General features: G+C 42.4%; 1 protein-coding gene across 2 annotated transcripts in view; it reads right to left on the bottom strand.

The window, feature by feature from the left end:
• AATF (apoptosis antagonizing transcription factor) overlaps positions 1 to 17661 on the bottom strand; it is a 100019-nt gene extending 82358 nt beyond the window's left edge. Inside the window, exons 1-4 of one of the 2 annotated variants that reach the window (XM_065897581.1) lie at positions 17440 to 17661; positions 16222 to 16413; positions 13362 to 13787; positions 12767 to 12904 (exon numbers count right to left, since the gene is read on the bottom strand). In XM_065897581.1, the coding sequence (XP_065753653.1) occupies positions 12767 to 12904; positions 13362 to 13787; positions 16222 to 16413; positions 17440 to 17530 (847 nt within the window). In that variant the 5' untranslated portion in view covers positions 17531 to 17661. The remainder of the gene's footprint in view (positions 1 to 12766; positions 12905 to 13361; positions 13788 to 16221; positions 16414 to 17439) is intronic. The other variant, XM_065897582.1, reaches the window with a different exon arrangement.

Here is a 17661-nt window from a genome sequence, read left to right on the forward strand (position 1 = left end):
CAGGCAGGAGATTAGAAGTTCTCTAGCAACTAAGATCCCATAAAGAACAAAGATCTAAAAATACTGACATGGGGGTTTCCCCACATGGCCCAGATAGAGCACTTTACAATGGAAACCACAGACAAAGAGCCTCATCCAAACATCCAAAGCTGCTAATCAGCTTTCGAGTTCCCCACTCTTGAAAGTCAACAGTGGACAAGAGATCACCAAATATTTGAAGAAAACATCGAACATATTACACCCAGGTTAAAACAAAAGAAAAGAAAGCAGCTTGGAGGAAACAGACTACTCAGGAAGAACTCTTAAGACTATACATACATATATACACCAGGTATATTCCCAGAGAAATAAAATGTATGACAAGAAATAAAAATACTCAACAGATGAGAAAATAAAGCTGAGGAAATGTCTTAGGAAGTGGTGGGGGGGGGGGCAAGAGAAATGAAAAAAAAACAGAGAGAAAGAACTGGAAAACTGAAGAGAAAAAAAAAGAAGAAAATCAGACGAAAAGTCTAACACCAAATGATAGGCCTTGCAGAAAAAGAAGAGAAAAGAGAGGGTAGAAAAATCACTAACAAAATAATTTCAAGAAAATTTTCGAGGACTGAAAGATACGAGTCTCCAGCCTGAAAAGGCCTGCAGGCACTCTGCACAATGATGAAACACATCCACAACAAGGTGCGGCATCATGAAATTCCAGAATTCTTTGGACAAAGAATTCAAAACAGGGAGGAAAAAACATTAAGATCAGGGACCAGAATGGCTTCTGACTCACCAACAGCAACTTCGGAAGGTGGAAAGCAAAGGAATATTCTATAGACTTTTATATACAGTCGGCGAGTCAATCAATTGTGATGATAGAGTAAAGGTACTTTCAGACAATCAAGGTCTAAAAAAGTTTCCCTCTCATGCATCCTTCCACAGCAAGCTATTAGAGGGTGTGCTTCACCAAAATAAGGGAATAAGCCAAGAAAGGTCCTGACAAGGAGATCCACACAAGTGGGAAGTGAAGGTAATCCCTAGGATGGTGGTGCAGGGAGATCCCAGCATGACGCCGGGCACCAGAGAAGGGTAACAGTCCAGATTAGAGCAGGTGAAAAGGTTCTGGGAGACGGGGCTTCCCTGGTGGCACAGTGGTTAAGAATCCACCTGCCAATGCAGGGCACACAGGTTCAAGCCCTGGTCCGGGAAGATCCCACATGCCGCGGAGCAACTAAGCCTGTGCGCCACAACTACTGAGCCTGCGCTCTAGAGCCCACGAGCCACAAGTACTGAGCCTGTGTGCCACAACTACTGAAGCCCACGCGCCTAGAGCCTGTGCTCCGCAACAAGAGAAGCCACCGCCATGAGAAGCCCGTGCACCACAACGAAGAGTAGCCCCCGCTTGCCACAACTAGAGAAAGCTCACATGCAGCAACGAAGACCCAACGCAGTCATAAATAAATAAATAATTTTTTTTAAAAAAAAGGTTCTGGGAGAGACTTCTTTAGGAAGGTAAGCTGGCAGAAGAGCTGATGCAACTGATTATCTTGAGAGGAGATTTAGACAACTAGAGAAAAGTTCAGGCTTGAATTACAGCATAGAAAACAAAATAAACAAAAAAGTAACAGTTATTAACTCTAGAAAACAAAATGATGTGTGAGAAAGGAAAAATAATCATGGCATATATATTACCCTGCTGAGCTGTGAACAGTGTTTACACAGACATAATAATGTAAACACTGACTACTGATCTAACCAAATTACAATATAACCAGGAAGGGACAGAAAGTGTGCATGAGTGTAGTAGGAACAAGGGCTAAATCCTCATTTTCTTAATGAGGAGTCAATAAATAATGCCTAAAACTGAAAAATCTAGTAGAAATGAAACATGTCAATTAGAGATACAGAGATAAATTCATGAATTCAAAAAATAATAGTAATAATTTAAAATATAATTGTTGCTTTAGGAGAGTGGGTTATGTACGGCAAGGTAGTGGGGTGGACAGTCAGCATACACTAATTTTCATAACAAGCTCTGTAGAATTATTTGACTCTTTAAATTGTATACATGTGGGCTTCCCTGGTGGCGCAGTGGTTGAGAGTCCGCCTACCGATGCAGGGGATACGGGTTCGTGCCCCGGTCCGGGAGGATCCCACATGCCGTGGAGCGGCTGGGCCCGTGAGCCATGGCCACTGAGCCTGCACATCCGGAGCCTGTGCTCCGCAATGGGAGAGGCCACAACAGTGAGAGGCCCGCATACCGCAAAAAAAAAAAAAAAAAACTGTATACATGTTTAAACTTGGATAAAAATGTAAGAGAGGAAAAAAGTCCAGAGTAAACAGAAAAGCTGGTGGAGATAGGGATACTTCTAAGAACTAAAGTGAATATAAAACAAAAGCAAAAGAACTTTAAATGTACATAATATACTCTAAGTATATTAATTATATAGAAAAGGAACACTCAGAAAACAAAAGATCTTTTAGAGATTAAAAATATGATTGCGGGCTTCCCTGGTGGCGCAGTGGTTGAGAGTCCGCCTGCTGATGCAGGTGATACGGGTTCGTGCCCGGGTCCGGGAAGATCCCACATGCCGCAGAGCGGCTGAGCCCATGAGCCACAGCCGCTGAGCCTGCACGTCCCCAGAGCTTGTGCTCCACAACGGGAGAGGCCACAACAGTGAGAGGCCCGCGTACCACAAAAAAAAAAAAAAAAAAAAAAAGAACTAGGAAATTAAACTCAAAATTTTTCTGAACACAGATACAGAAAATCACAGAAAGATGGAACATGTCAGAGAAAAACCAACACTAATCCAGTCTAATACCTAAAAGAGAGCAGAGATGATGGAGAGAAGGAAATTAGCAAAGAAATATTAGAAGAGAGTTTCCCAAAACTGAAAGACCACACAATCTTAAGATTAGAAGGGCCCAGTAAGTACTCAACACAATGAGTAATAAAGGACCCATACCTAGATATAGCTTCGGGCAATTTCAGAAAACCAAGAATAAACAGAAGATCCCAAACATTTCCAGAGAACAAAAACAAGTCACCTACAAAGGAATGAGACTCAAACCAGCAACCACCCTGGACAACATCTGGATGACAGAAGACAATAGGGCATGTGGAAAGCTGAACAATGGTCCCCAAAGAGGTCCACATGCCATTCTAATCCCCAGAACCTGTGAATACCTTACTTTACAAGGCAAAAGGACTTCTTCGCAGGTGTGATTAAGTTAAGGCTCTGCAATGGGGAGAGGATCCTGAGTTGGCCAGGTGGGCCCAATGTAAACAGAAGTCCTTACAAGAGAGAGGCGACAGGGTCAGTCAGAAAAGGAACACTTGGTGGGATGGGATTGCTGGTTTTGAAGATGGAAAAGAGCCATGAGCCAAGGAATGCCGGCAGCCTCGAGAAGCTGGAAAAAGCAAGGAAACAGATGCTCCCCCAGAGTCTCTGGAAGGAGCACAGCCCTGCTGACCACCTGGGTTTTAGGATTTCTAGCCTCCAGAACTGTGAGACAATAAAGTTCTGCTGTTTTAAGCCACCAAGTTTGTGGTAATTTGTTGTAGTTAACAATAGGAAACTGGGACTTCCCTGGAGGTCCAGTGGGTAAGACTCCAAAGCTCCCAATGCAGGGGACCCAGGTTCAACCCCTGGTTGGGAACTAGATCCTGCATGCATGCCGCAACTTAACAGTTCGCATGCTGCAATGAAGACCCAGTGCAGCCAAAATAAATAAATAAATATTAAAAACAAAAAACAATAGGAAACTAATACAGGGCAGTACTTTCAAGTTCTGAGCGAAAGTAATTTTCAACCCAGAAATTTATACCCAATCCATGAAGAATATATTGATATCAATGACAAATGAGGCAGAGCATTTTTAAATCTGCAAAAAATCAGATCATTTACTCCCCATCCATGTTTGGCACCAAACTGACAAACTGAGATACAGGAAGAGCCAGAACACAGCTCCACCCTAGAAGAGCAAGGAAAGGAAGTCCCAGGAGGACCCAGTGCGCCAGACCCAGAGAACAACCCACTCAAACTGGGAGAATGTAAGAGGAGAGACCACATGATTTAAAGTTTGGGGGAAGAAGGACTGAGATGATAAAACTGAGCCATCAGGGGAAGAAAAGAGTATCTAGAGACCTAGGAAAAAAATGATATAATAGATAAACAGTCCAAATGTGAAGCAAAAAACAAAAGCAAAAAAGAAAAAGAAAAAAAACACAAAAAAATGAAAAGAAGAAAAAAACAAATCTGAAGCAAACTAAAATACAGCATGATTTTAAGCAACTGATGGAGGGTTATAAAAAATCTACTTGAACTAGGAACTAGGCACCTGTACTGAACTAGGAACATACTCCTACAGACAGGCCTCTGAACACACAGGAAAGAAAAAGTCATTTTCCAGTCCCTCCCTGCCCCGGTATTACACCCTTATTTACAGGATAATAACACATTGTAAATGCAGTTGACTGGTTTTCAACTCCCAGGGTCAACATATGGATAGAGCACGGGAATCTTGGTTGCAGTTGCAGGGCAGAATGTAAAAACGTAGTGGAAGAAGAATGGAATGACTACCTCATACCTTTTCCTACAAATTTCTACCACCTCCTTCCTTACTCCTCATTCACAATTTATGACCTTGGTTTCTATTTCAAAGAAAATAGAACGATGAAAAGAGAATTTTCAGAGACGCCTACCTATCTGTATCTACTCATATACTGTCTTCCCACCTGTCACTACGATTAATCTGTCCCCACTATCAAAGGCCACCATTCCCTAAGGATGCCCTAGTCCCATCTCACATACCTCCTCAAGGACATTGCTACAGATATCCACCCCCATCATCATCAATTTCCCCTCTGCTGCATCATTCTTGCCAACACACAAACATGCTGTTATTGCTCCCATCTCAAAAACAAAACACTTCTCTTGACTCCACATCCTTCTCCATCTAACCCCCCATTTCTCTGCTCCCCTCTAAAGTAACATTCCTAGAAATAGTTGTCTATACTCACTACCTCAGATCCCTTTTTCCCATCCTCTCACAAACCCATCCCAGTCAAGCCTGCATCCCTCCTACCCCACCAAAACTGCTCATCAAGGTAGAGGGTGGCCACCATGTTGCTAAATGAAATGGTCACTACTCAGTCTTCATCTTAACCTGTCAGTAGCACTGTCATCTTTCATACCAGAGGATAAAGAAATCAAGAAATAGAGATCTAAACAAATTATTTAAAATTATAAAAGGAAAACGAAATAAAATGAGACTGAAAGTAAGGCAAAGGACTGTTGTCCTCCTGAATGCTTCTGTACTATTTATCATATTCATGTATAATTTTAATAAAGTGATTTAAGAATAAGTGTTAAGACACAAATAACAATAACAGAGTAGCATCTTTCGGCAGTGGTCAGGTTCTAAAGTCTGAGCATAAAGCAAAAATCAAGTTTTCACAAAACTGTTTTAAAAATCCCGAAAATTGCCCAGAAAGTACAGCACCACAGTCTCTGTGCCAGTTCAACATGGTCAGTTTCTCCCCTCAAACACTACAGCCGCTTCGTCGATTAAACACAAGATGATTACATTTGGGGACCGTGCTGGACAAAGACTACAGGCTGTAACTGTAACCACTAGATTCGCAGTCTGTCTGACGAGATGCTCACTGGAGAGGTACCCAGAACAAAAAATAACTACGGCAGCCACAGATTCTACCTGCCACCCATGCTTACTCCAGGGCATGAGCACACTGAAAAAGATGGCAGGCAGAATCACTGGCACTACTTAAGCTGTTTCTCTCTCCCTCTTTTTCTTTTGGCCAGGCATATATGGTTAAAGGTGAGTTCATAAAATGTCCATATAAAGAGACTCCAACATACACTGATGTGTATGACTTCACTGTGAATCCAGCGGATAGGGCAATCCTACTACATATGTTACTACTACTACTACGACGATGATGACGACTACTACTTACTACTAGTACTACCTACTACTACTACTGCCTACTACTAGTACTACTACACGTCCGGGTTGCTTCCTTATTTAACTCATCACAATTAAAGATTGTTTCAGGCCTGAAGACAACCTTAATTCCTAAGAAACCCAAAACAATAAAACAGATGTTCTGATGAAATTGGCTGCAGTAGTTTTCAAGCTTCCACAGCTCTGTGAGCCATCTAGGGCTCATCTTTTCAGGGTGGTTGAAAGAATCTAACACTCTCCTCCTGGGTCCCCCACTCAGTTGCTTTGGAAAGGGAAGCACTTGCTCTGTTGACCCCACTTTACTTTCTACATAGTATAAATGCCTAATTAACCACGTTGGACAAATTAGGTAGTAGCTCAACAGGGACCAAAAGTCCTCCTACATAGAACTCATTCTCTAAGAAACAGACCAAACATAGCATAGATTTCAAAGCTGACCAAACATAGCATAGATTTCAAAGCTAAGTCAAGAGGTATTATGTAAATATCAAACAGAAAGTTATCAAGAAATGATTGCCTTCATTTCTCACCTACAGTTTAGGAAAAATAAGAGGATCAATAATACTCTGTGGTGGGAGTCCAGGAAAACAACTGTTACAGATGAGAATTAAATGGTTATAATTCTTCTAAGGACCAACTTGGCAGTATCTTCCAAAAGCCTTAAAAAAGAAACAGAAGTACGATCCCTTTGTCCCAGCAATTGAATTTCCAGGAACGTAGATCTGTGCTGTCCAATTCAGTATCCACATGTGGCTACTGAGGACTCGAAATGTGGTTAGCCCAAATCGAGATGAACTGTAAACGTAGAATACACTCTGTATTTCAAAGACTTGACATGAAAAAACATACATAAGATTATCTCATTAGTATTTAAATATTGACTAGATGTTAAACTTTTAATATTTCTTATATACTGCATTAAGTAAAATATGTTACAAACATTAATTCTACCTGTTTCTTTTTACAATTTTCTAAAAATTTGATTACTAGGAAATTTAAAATTCGTATGTGACTTGAACCATATTTATATTGGACAGTGCTACTTTTAGGCAAAATGCTCGAATATGTATGTACAAGAGTGTTTATCAAAGCATGCTTTATAAAAGTGAAAGGCTGGGGCTTCCCTGGTGGCACAGTGGTTGGGAGTCCGCCTGCAAATGCAGGGGACACGGGTTCGTGCCCCGGTCCGGGAGGATCCCACATGCCGTGGAGCGGCTGGGCCCGTGAGCCATGGCCGCTGGGCCTGTGCGTCCGCAGCCTGTGCTCTGCAACGGGAGAGGCCACAACAGTGAGAGGCCCACTTACCGCAGAAAAAAATGTAAAAAAAAAAAAAGTGAAAGGCTGAAATAAACCTGAGTATCCATCAATACAGATTGGCTAAATAAACTGCAGTAAATCAATAAAATGGAATATTCTGTAGCCACTGAAAATGCTGACGTACATCTAAATATACTGACATGAAATATGTTAAGTAGAAAAAAATAAGCTTACAAAATAGTACATACTTGTAAGATTCCATGTTTGTTTAAAAAAGTGTGTGTGTGTATGTGTGTGTAAACACAGAAAAAGGTCTGAAACGATATTCATCAAAATGACAACTGTTGGCTACCTCTGGGTAGTAAGATTACAGGTAATCCTTATTTTCTTCTTTATGCTCTTACGTATTTTCTGAATTTCTGAAGTAGGCATGACATGATTTTATAATTAGAACAGTAAAGCTATTTTTAAAAATAATAGCCATCAGCTGAAACAAAAAGATCAATCTTCCTCACACCATCTTGGCTAGATGAAGTCTACAGTAATAAGAGTCCTTAATCCTACACTATGCTATACTTGGAGAAGCTTGCAAGTGCCTTCGTCGTCCCAAGCAATACTTAAACCTATCCCAAGTAATTACGGATATTCCAGGGTTCTACAGATCATTTGTGAGAACTCTGTCATGAACCCACAAAGCGTTAATCGAGCTAACACTGAAATAGATGTTCATGGATTTGTCACCTAAGGCAACTAAGTAATAACAAAGGGGGAATTTCCCTGACAATATTGGTTGCCTATGGGATAGGGGACTGGGTAGCAGGGGTACGGGGTGGGAAGGAGGATTTTCCCTGCAGAGTCATTAGCATCTTTTGAATTTTGAGCCATGTGAATACAATGCCTACTTAAAAATAAATAAAATTTAAAAAACAAAACAGAAACATTATCTATCAAGATTCCGATTGCCATGACTTACTCAAAATTTTAAAAGTTGTTCTTTAAGGTGTCTATTAGTGCTGTGGTCAAATAGGCATTAAAATTTTTAGTCTATTCAAGTCAAAATAGTTGAGGGGCTGGGGGAAGAGCCACAGAGGGATGAGAGGGTGAACTCGAACTAGAAGTGGGAAGATGCGGGGCGGGCACAAACAAAACGTAACTTCTTAATAGTGGAATTTGTGTTTATACTCTTAAGCAAGTAGAAAATCTCAACACTTCCTCTCTATTTATATTACATTATACTGTGTTCTTGGGGGGATTTTGCTAATAGGAAATATCAAAATGTCAACCATTGTTTCCATTAAAGGTCTTCAATGATATTGCATTTTAGACCTATAATGAAACATGGTGCTCACTGCAATCTGTACTGCATCTCATTAAATACATTAATAACATGCATTTCACTAAAAGGTCAACTTATTATGGCTGAAGTTTGGCTTTCCTTTAATCATTTCATTTAAAGCTATAGAGCAAACTCTTAAAAGACAATAGAGAGCGCCTCTTACAGGAATGCTCCCTCAATTCCCCATCTATTCAAACCAGTTATGTTTATTAAGAAATCACTGTTAGTGTTTTTGTGTGGGATGATATTGTGATTTTTTTTAAATGCTTTTCTCTTAGAGATCCATGCTGATTTTCTGATAAAATGATAGGATGTCTGGTGTTTGCTTCAAAATAAAGCAGAAGTAGGGGGTGAGTTAGTATAAGTAGATGAAATAAGATACGCCGTGACTTGATAAGTGTTTAGCGGGTAAAGGTATATGGGTTCACTATACAATTCTCTCTACTTTTATATAGGTTTGATATATTCCATAATGAAAAGTTTTAAACAACTCATGCTGAGGTTTCCTTAAATAACATGCCTTTTTCCTTATACATTGCTGCTACCAACATAAAAGAACTGCCTCCTAACGCTACAGAAGTTTTTAAAAGAAAATCAGAGAGGAAAAAGCTAACCTCTTTAGAGGAATGGTTTTGTGCATGGAAAATCCCTTAATTTTGCTAAGGCTACTTCATGACTTACCACTTATGCAACTACTAAAATATCAAAAAATGCCTCTGAAATTATTTCACATCGAGAGGTATCCAACATTTGGGGACTAAGTGTGTTGGGGAAGAAAGGAGATATTTGTTTAGTTTCTGAAAAGTAGAGTTTAAGGTGCTTAGAGTACAAAGGCATGCTGCTCGGGACTTGACTGTGGCTGAAATACAGCTGGAAGTCTGCTCTGTTCTAGAGGCTACTGTTAGGACTATGAGAGTAAATGACAGAGCCAAGGAGAGAATATGCCAAGAAAACACAGCCTGAGAACAGGATCTTAAATGCAGTGAAACTGACACTGAGAGGATAAAAGAGGAGTCAGAAAAGCAGGAGAACCCACACATCACATGCAGTAGCGCCAAAACCTAAGGGAAAAATTTCAAGGAAAGGTTGAAAGCTTCACAGAGGCAGCAGCTGGGTCCGGCAATAAGGAAATCTCTGATCACCTTCTCACAGTCATAGAGGCCAAAGCTGAATTCTAAGTATTACACTAGAATATAACACTACTGGGCTTCCCTGGTGGCGCACTGGTTAAGAATCCGCCTGCCAATGCAGAGGACACGGGTGCGAGCCCTAGTCCGGGAAGATCCTACATGCCGTGGAGCAACTAAGCCCGTGTGCCACAACTACTGAGCCTGCGCTCTAGAGCCCGCAAGCCACAACTGCTGAGCCTGCATGCCACAACTACTGAAGCCCACATGCCTAGAGCCCATGCTCCGCAACGAGAAGCCTGCGCACCACAACGAAGAGTAGCCCCCGCTCAACACAACTAAAGAAAGCCTGCGCACAGCGATGAAGATCCAATGCAGCCAAAAGTCAACAAATAAATTTATTTTAAAATAATAATAAAAGAATATAACACTACCCATTTTCCAGAACAAATGGTTAATTTAAATTATATAGGGAATCTGAACACTAACAAAAAGTCAAAAAACACTGGAGACAGTGGGAACGATGGTTAGTTACAGTGACAACCGTCATTCACAGGGCTGAACACTGCCAAATGCCTCTTTCTGCAGAAGAGGAGAACACATGTACATAACATTTGCGGTGTGCAGTGTGCCAGACACTGTGCTAATGCTTTATATCGATTACATCCTTTAATCTTCACAATCATATTATCCCCATCTTACTGTGAAGTTAAGTAACTTGCTCCAGGTCACTCAGCTAATCCACTGCTGAGATGGAATCTAAACCCAGGCAGTCTGACCTTACTGTAAGACCAACCAAACTGAAAAGAGATTTAATTAAAGAAATTAAGTTCCAGTGTTTGTTCTGGGGTCAGTACAAATTCAGCCTATGTTCCACACCAGCTATATAACATAGTATAAATTGTTCATCCACAGTTATGTAACCAAGAAGTTTTTCTTCAACTCTGCTCACCAAGATAGGGAACTACACAACATATTATATCATATTGTCATAAAGGTAGAAACAAGAATTAGCTACCCTTCAGATGCATAGAAATTCTGGTAACCAGAAAACGCTCCTAGCTAACTAATAAGGACCTACTGTATAGCACAGGGAACTCTACTCAATACTCAATTCCACAATGGCCTATGTGGGAAAAGAATCTAAAAAAGAGTGGATATATGTATAACTGATTCACTTTGCTGTACACCTGAAACTAACACAACATTGTAAATGAACTATACTCCAATAAAAATTTCAAAAAAAAGAAAACTCTCCACCCTCCCACCTTAGAATATGTGATACCAAATAAACATTCCTTTCTTCTCCCTCTTCCGCTGCAACCCACCTAGTCAGATTAGGAGACATCTGTCAGATTAACTGGAATTCATCAACGAGGCAAAGAGGCAATTGGTTAAGTACAAAAAGAGATCGGGGAATTCCCTGGCGGTCCAGTGGTTAAGGCACAGCGCTCCCAATGCAGGACACGTGGGTTAGTTCCCTGGTGGGGGAACTAAGATCCCACATGCCACATGGCACGGTCAAAAAAATAAAATAAAATAAAAATGTTTCTTTTTTAAGTGTTTAAAATGATCGGAACTGTTGCAAAATAAAAGTTAAATAACATTAAAACAGCTAAAAAACTGAACTGTATCCAAGAGTAAGAATGCGTCCCTTATACCGAGCACTGATAAAACCTTAAAATATCTACATCTTGAGATGAACCCCCAAAAAAGCGGGGACAGGGTTGGCTCAAGCAAGAAGAGTAATGAGTAACAAAATGGCAAAGGCCTTACTGTGAAACATTTAGGACATTTAATCTAGAGTAGTCTTGGTCTAGGTCTCATTCCAAAGGCATACCGGAAATCAGGGCACTAGGGCGTTAAAAATAGCAGAGAAGTGCCCCCAAAATGTCAAAAATGCTGAAAACCACCAAGCTACCATTTATTTGAGGGAGGAAGCGGGGAAGAGCTGGAGGAGGGGCCACAAAAGACCCACCCTCACAGTAACTGCAGGGTTCCTGACTTCAAGTGTGTCAAGACACACAATCTAAAGACTGGCCCTTGGGAAGTAATTCCTAATTAAACCAAGTAGTCCCCACCAAGAAAGGTTCACACAATTCCTTACCCTAGAAATCCTACCCATTTATCTTAAATGGTTTAAGGTGATTCTAACCAAGAGGCAGAGCCAAATCAGATGTCCTCCTCAGGCCCCTTCTCAGGCTAACTCCACGATATTATAAAAACAAGTTTGAAAGAGCAAATGACAACACTAAGTCTCAGCGTGCAAGTAAGGGATGGTGATTCCAGCCTCTGTGCGCTCACCCCGCATCTCTCTCCTCGGCCCCAGTCCTCTGGTGCCACTGGGTACCCAGGAGGCAGCCCCTAGATCGTAAGGCAGAAAAGCTGGGGGAGGCTGTCTCTGCCGTGCATGATCGAGCTCTCCAACTTTGGGCGACTCATTCTCTTTGGGCGACTCACTCTCTTTGGGCTTTGGCTCTCTCCTCTGTAAAATGAGGGAGTTGGGAGCCAAATAATTGCTAAATTCCTTTGCTCTTCTAAAATTCTTGGACTTTACAGCCCAGCAATTCTCTTTCACAACTTTTTCCTCCCTCTGCGGTCACCATCCTTCATCACCCTCTGTAACCCAAAGGGAGACAGGAGTAAGGTCATCTCAGCATTTTGTTCTAGAAACCACCCAACAAAGAAAGGCATCCTTTAAGCACGTGATATACAAGTTAAACGAACTGAGGTTAGTCATTCACTGTCTCCCTTTCATTCTATGCCAGTGGTTTTTCCCTGAGCGCTAAAGCAGTAGCTCAGAAAGCCAAGAGGAGGGGGAGGGGAAAGTGAGAGCAGGGCTGGAAAAAAGAGGAACAGGCATGACTCAAGCACCCGACCTGTTTCGATCAAAGTTGCCTCCCGTTGATAAGAGGGTTATACTGCTATTTTCTTTTAAGTTAAAAATCACCATTTTATACCATATTATGACTAAAGCCAAGTCTTCTCAACTCTGTGGTGCTGTGAATACAATCCCAGTATATCCCAATGAACCCCAGTGGTTCTAAGCATCCCAATATGCGATAAGTATTCTTACTGTTTTTCAAGGCGCTGGCAAATTCTGGGCCACCTTTGTCCTTGAAAATAGGGAAAACATCTGGTTGAGGAAGCTGATTGGTGGTCAGCAGAGCTTTTTGTAGCTTTATCCTTCCTTCCAAGAGCTGGTCCCACAGTGCTGAGAAAGAAAAAAGAATTCCATTCCTCAGTTAATAAAATCTTCCTGGGGCAGGGAGAGGGGGAGGGACTGGAAATCAAAGCAGTCCCTAAGCAGCATGGTTTTATCAGCTTCATGCCATGGAAACACTCTATTTATTACACGAAATAAATCCGGTGTCTGGACGCAAATTGACTTGCTACATGAGAGAGAGAATGCTACAGCCCAACGAGAGGAGACGCCGCCCTTCTCTTCAACCCTCCACAGCTGCCAGAAGTACTAGAGCAGAACCAGCAAAGCAGCTGAGTGAAGCAAGAGCAGGCCAAGCACAGGGGAACAGCGCTTTGGGCCTCTAGGTAAGTGGGGCACGTCACCAACTAATTGGAAGGACACAGGAGACAGCAAACGCCCACAAACAAACAAAAAGGAGATCAAATGTGGACACTCAAAACAAGCAAACAGCAAGCCGTGTACAAACCTATCTGGTTCTTCACAGCTTGGCCTTTCTCCACTTCCTCGGAAACTTTGACCTCGGAGAAGGTCATCACCACCCCGTCGTCCTCACTGGTCCTGTCTTCAGCTTTGTCTTCCTCACTCTCACCTTCAAAGTCTTCCTCACCACCCCCTTCCTCCATACCACTCTCCTGCTCTTCGTCTTCCTCGTCCTCACTGCTACCGAGGTCATCCATTCCCTCGGTAAACTTTTCAAAGTCACTGATGCTCTGGACACTGAAGCCCGACGCCTTCCTGGAGTGGCTTCTGCTCCTCTTTTTCCAGGCCAGGCTACTGTCACCATCAGCACACTCCAGTTCCTCAGCACTCATGGCATCCTCACCGGATTCCTCCAGGCCCAGACCCTCTGAATCTCCACCTCCAGACCCTTCCTCATCAGATATTTCTTGATCTAAACAAGGGAGGGAAGAAGGAGAAAAAGAAAAAAAAGTTACCTTAAAACTAATACTAGGCCATATCTTTCATTTTAACTAAAGTATCATGACACCTATCCAAAAAAAAAAGTATTACTGTATTCAATGCAACTCAACCAGTATTTATTACACATCTACTATCTCTAAAATGCTAAGGGAGAAACAAAAATGAATAAAACATGGGTCCTATGGGATTCCCCTGGCGGTCCAGTGGTTAAGACTCCGCGCTTCCAATGGAGGGGGCTCGGGTTCAATCCCTGGTTGGGGAACTAAGATCCTGAGTGCCACACGGCGCGGCCAAAAAAAAATAAACAAACAAAAACAAAAAAACCCCAAAAAACATGGGTCCTATCCTACTGAAAGGCTCTAGTGGGAAAGACAGACCCATAAAAACTATAATACAGAGAAGAATTAAAAGCACTTTGACAGAGTTTTGGTAATCAAGAGGAGGAAGAGATTTTAGCTGTGGAGCAAGTGAATTTAAGCAAGGTTATAAGAAAAAGGCAGCCTTTGACCTGGACCTTGAAAAATGGTCAAATTTCATCTGGTGTGAGGGAATTACTGGTTTCCCCAAACCTGCATCTGAAAAAACAGAGTTTATCACTAACTGTCCCAAATGCACAATCTCTGTCACCCTAGTGATGCCTATTAAACACTTATTAAGCACCTATTATGAACCAGCCATGGATAAAAACTAGAGACTGACAAACAGAATGTAGTATCTGTGGGGGCGGGTTCACAGTCTGCTAGGAGTGGTGGATACGCATAACCAATAACTACATTACAAAAGCATTAGTACAGTGTACAGAGAGGGGTGAGAGATGGCTTCATGTAAAGGACACAGTATAGTTTTACTTATTACGCATAAGTAACAGGTCATCAGACAGAAAAGAGGGAAGGAAAGGAAAAGCAACAGATGCAAAGGTCCAGCACACAAAAGTGCACTGGGGTACAGAATGCTGGGATATGAGGCCAGAGAGTCGCTCAGGGACCAAATCAGGAGGGGTCTTGTCTTCCACGGGAAGGAGTCTGAACTTGATCCTTCAGTGAATGGAATATTAGTTATGGCTCCTGATTTTACTTATGCTTGGGGTATCCTGACACTTACAGGTCTTTAATGATTATCCAATCTCTTCCATGGTAGAACACAGGAAGCATAATCATACAGGGACCTGTTACCAACAACTTTCTTCATAAAATAAAGATTTTTATGAAAACATGATCTCTTAAAGTACTTCTTTAAGTAACAATATATAAACTCAAGACAGAGAAGGCTGTCAAAAACATATATACAGAAACTAAGTGCCAAACAGAAAAGAGAAATAATCCTGTAAGTTCTTTAAATGTATGCCATTTCTCAGATAAAGAAATATTCACAGAGTAGTAGTTTAAAGTATAGATCTTAGAGTCAGACTGCCTTATTTGAGTTCCAGCCTGTACTTACTAGATATATGACCTTGAGCAAGTTACTTAACCAATGTGCCCCTCTATTTCCTTATCTGTAAAATGGGGATAAACAGTACCAACCTCACAGGGCTGTTGGGAGGATTAAATGAGATAATACATGTAATGATATGGTGGTAACATTTTCTGAGGACTTACTATGTACCAGGCTCTTAGAATTTAAAGGACTTACCATAGTGCCTGACACATGGTGAGAGCTCAATAAATATTATACTGGTCCCAGGACTGGTCTATCATTCTCTAAATAAAGAATATAAAATGAGCTTATCATCTGGGAGCCCCAAGGACTGTAACAGGGACTAAACCATGGATATCACAGCATGAGTGATTGTTTCTTTTATATTATCTGTGGATTCTCAACATGGTCCCTCTGACCTCTCTAAAGGAAAACAAATAGCATCCACTCAATAATCACCATATCCCGCCCCCTTCTTCCACTCTGAGAAACTCACAATCTTTAAAACTATAAGCTCACATCCTCCTAATTGTTGCAGGGAACAGGAAAAGACTATGAAATTTCTACAGTGGCAAAAAAATGAGTGTCACAAATTAATATTATCCAGTGACTCGATGCAAGGCTTGACAAACCAAAGGAAAAGGGTCAAAATCCATGAGTAGCGTGCTCATCAGACACAATGCTTTTTCAACACATAGCCCTCTCCAAAATCCAAATATGCAAGGCCTTTTCTCTCACTCCATTTTAGGGTGAGCCATTAGTGCAAACATTAGGAGTATAGCTACTTAATAGCTCCAGACTTCAGATTCCTTACCAAGTGAAATTCAGTACTTTAAAGGGCCCTTTCTAATGTCAAATCAGTGGTTTCTCCTAAGACAGTAAGTGGGGCATCTGGACTAGTTCTGCAGAGAGCATCAAAAAAAAAAAAAAAAAATTTTACCCCAAAAAATCAGGAAAGAAAGAGTACCATGGAAATAAATACGTCTACTCACCAGATGAACCTGGCAGAGTCTGCTCCCAATGGTCTGCCTTCCAAGCTCTTCTAGAGGTGGTCTTGCCAGAATACCTCTTGTCTGTGTCCAAGAGGGAGGCTGATGCCAGCTTTCTAATGCTACCCACCGCCAGGAAATCATCTTCCCCATCTTCCCCTTCATCAAACCTGTCAATCACTTTGGCAGCAGTGGCTGTCGGGGGAGGGGGAAAAGTAATCAGAATCTCCTGGTTAGAACATACTTTAATGGTAACCCTGTTCAGCCCTTTAAATTCACGCTTGAACGTCCTCTACAAAATCCCCACCAACTTCCAAGAACAGGGACATCATCACCTCCCAACGCAGACCACTTGCTACCTTGCTGCTACAGAAAGCTTTCCTGTACAGAAAGCTGACTCTCTGCATCTACTAGAAGGATATATTTCCATGCCTTGGGTCATAGAAAACTAGTCTAATCCCTCTTCCATGTGTAACAGTCAGCTCAAATATTTTAAGTCAGCCATCATCATGTTCTATCCCACTCCAGCCCATCCCTCAAGGAGTTTTTTTTTTTTTTTTTGCGTATCCTGGCTAAACGGCCCCAGTTCCCTCAACTAATTATTCCTAAGAAACGGTCCAGCACTCACATCTATCCCTCCGTATTCTCCCTTCCTCACACTTCTCTGACTCAAGCCTAAAGGAGGATTACTCCCAACTAGACCTTGAACACCAGCCTACAGATCAGAAATATCATTCGGCAGCCGCTAAGCAAGTGTGCTGAAGCCTGAAAAGGCTGAAACGGCACCATGGAAGCCTACTTCTTCCTTCATCCTCCAAGTAGGTTCTCAGGGACAGGCAGAGTTTTTTTAAAATAAGGATGAGACTTTTTCTTCTCATTTCTAACGCAATGCCAGTAAGGGCATCCTGAAAGATAACCTCCAACCTGCTACCAGACTCTGGCTGCCTGCAACAGCACTGGATCAACAGTTAACCCAAGCCTGAGTCCTCCAGACGCTCCGCCCACCCGAGCACCAAATCTAGAACGCGCGTCCGAAGGATTCCGAAGCCCTCCTCCCCTGCCCCGGGGGCCACCCTCCCGGGAAGCAGTTTTCCTCTGCGCAAGGGGAAGGAGAGTAGGCTAGGCGGCGAGGCCCAGCTGCCGGCCCCTCACAAACCGCCCGGGTCCGCACTGGGCCCGGCCCACGGCTCCGCACGTGGCCTTGCCCCCAACAGGCCTCACCCTCCTCCGGGTCGGCCTCAGGATCCGCCTCGCGCGGTCGCGGGTTCAACAACTGTTCCAGCTGCAGGGCTAAAGGCTGCGGCCCCGCCATGGTCACCAGGTCTCGCCCTGCGCCGCGCTACTGAATGTCGCTCTCCCCCTTCCGAGTCCTCTCGCCCAGAGACTAAGCCCCAGCACATCCAGGGACGCCCGGAGCCGTGCACCCTACTCCCGGCCGGCAAC

The sequence above is a fragment of the Phocoena phocoena genome, chromosome 19 (genome assembly GCF_963924675.1).
Source record: "Phocoena phocoena chromosome 19, mPhoPho1.1, whole genome shotgun sequence".
Lineage (NCBI taxonomy): Eukaryota > Metazoa > Chordata > Mammalia > Artiodactyla > Phocoenidae > Phocoena > Phocoena phocoena.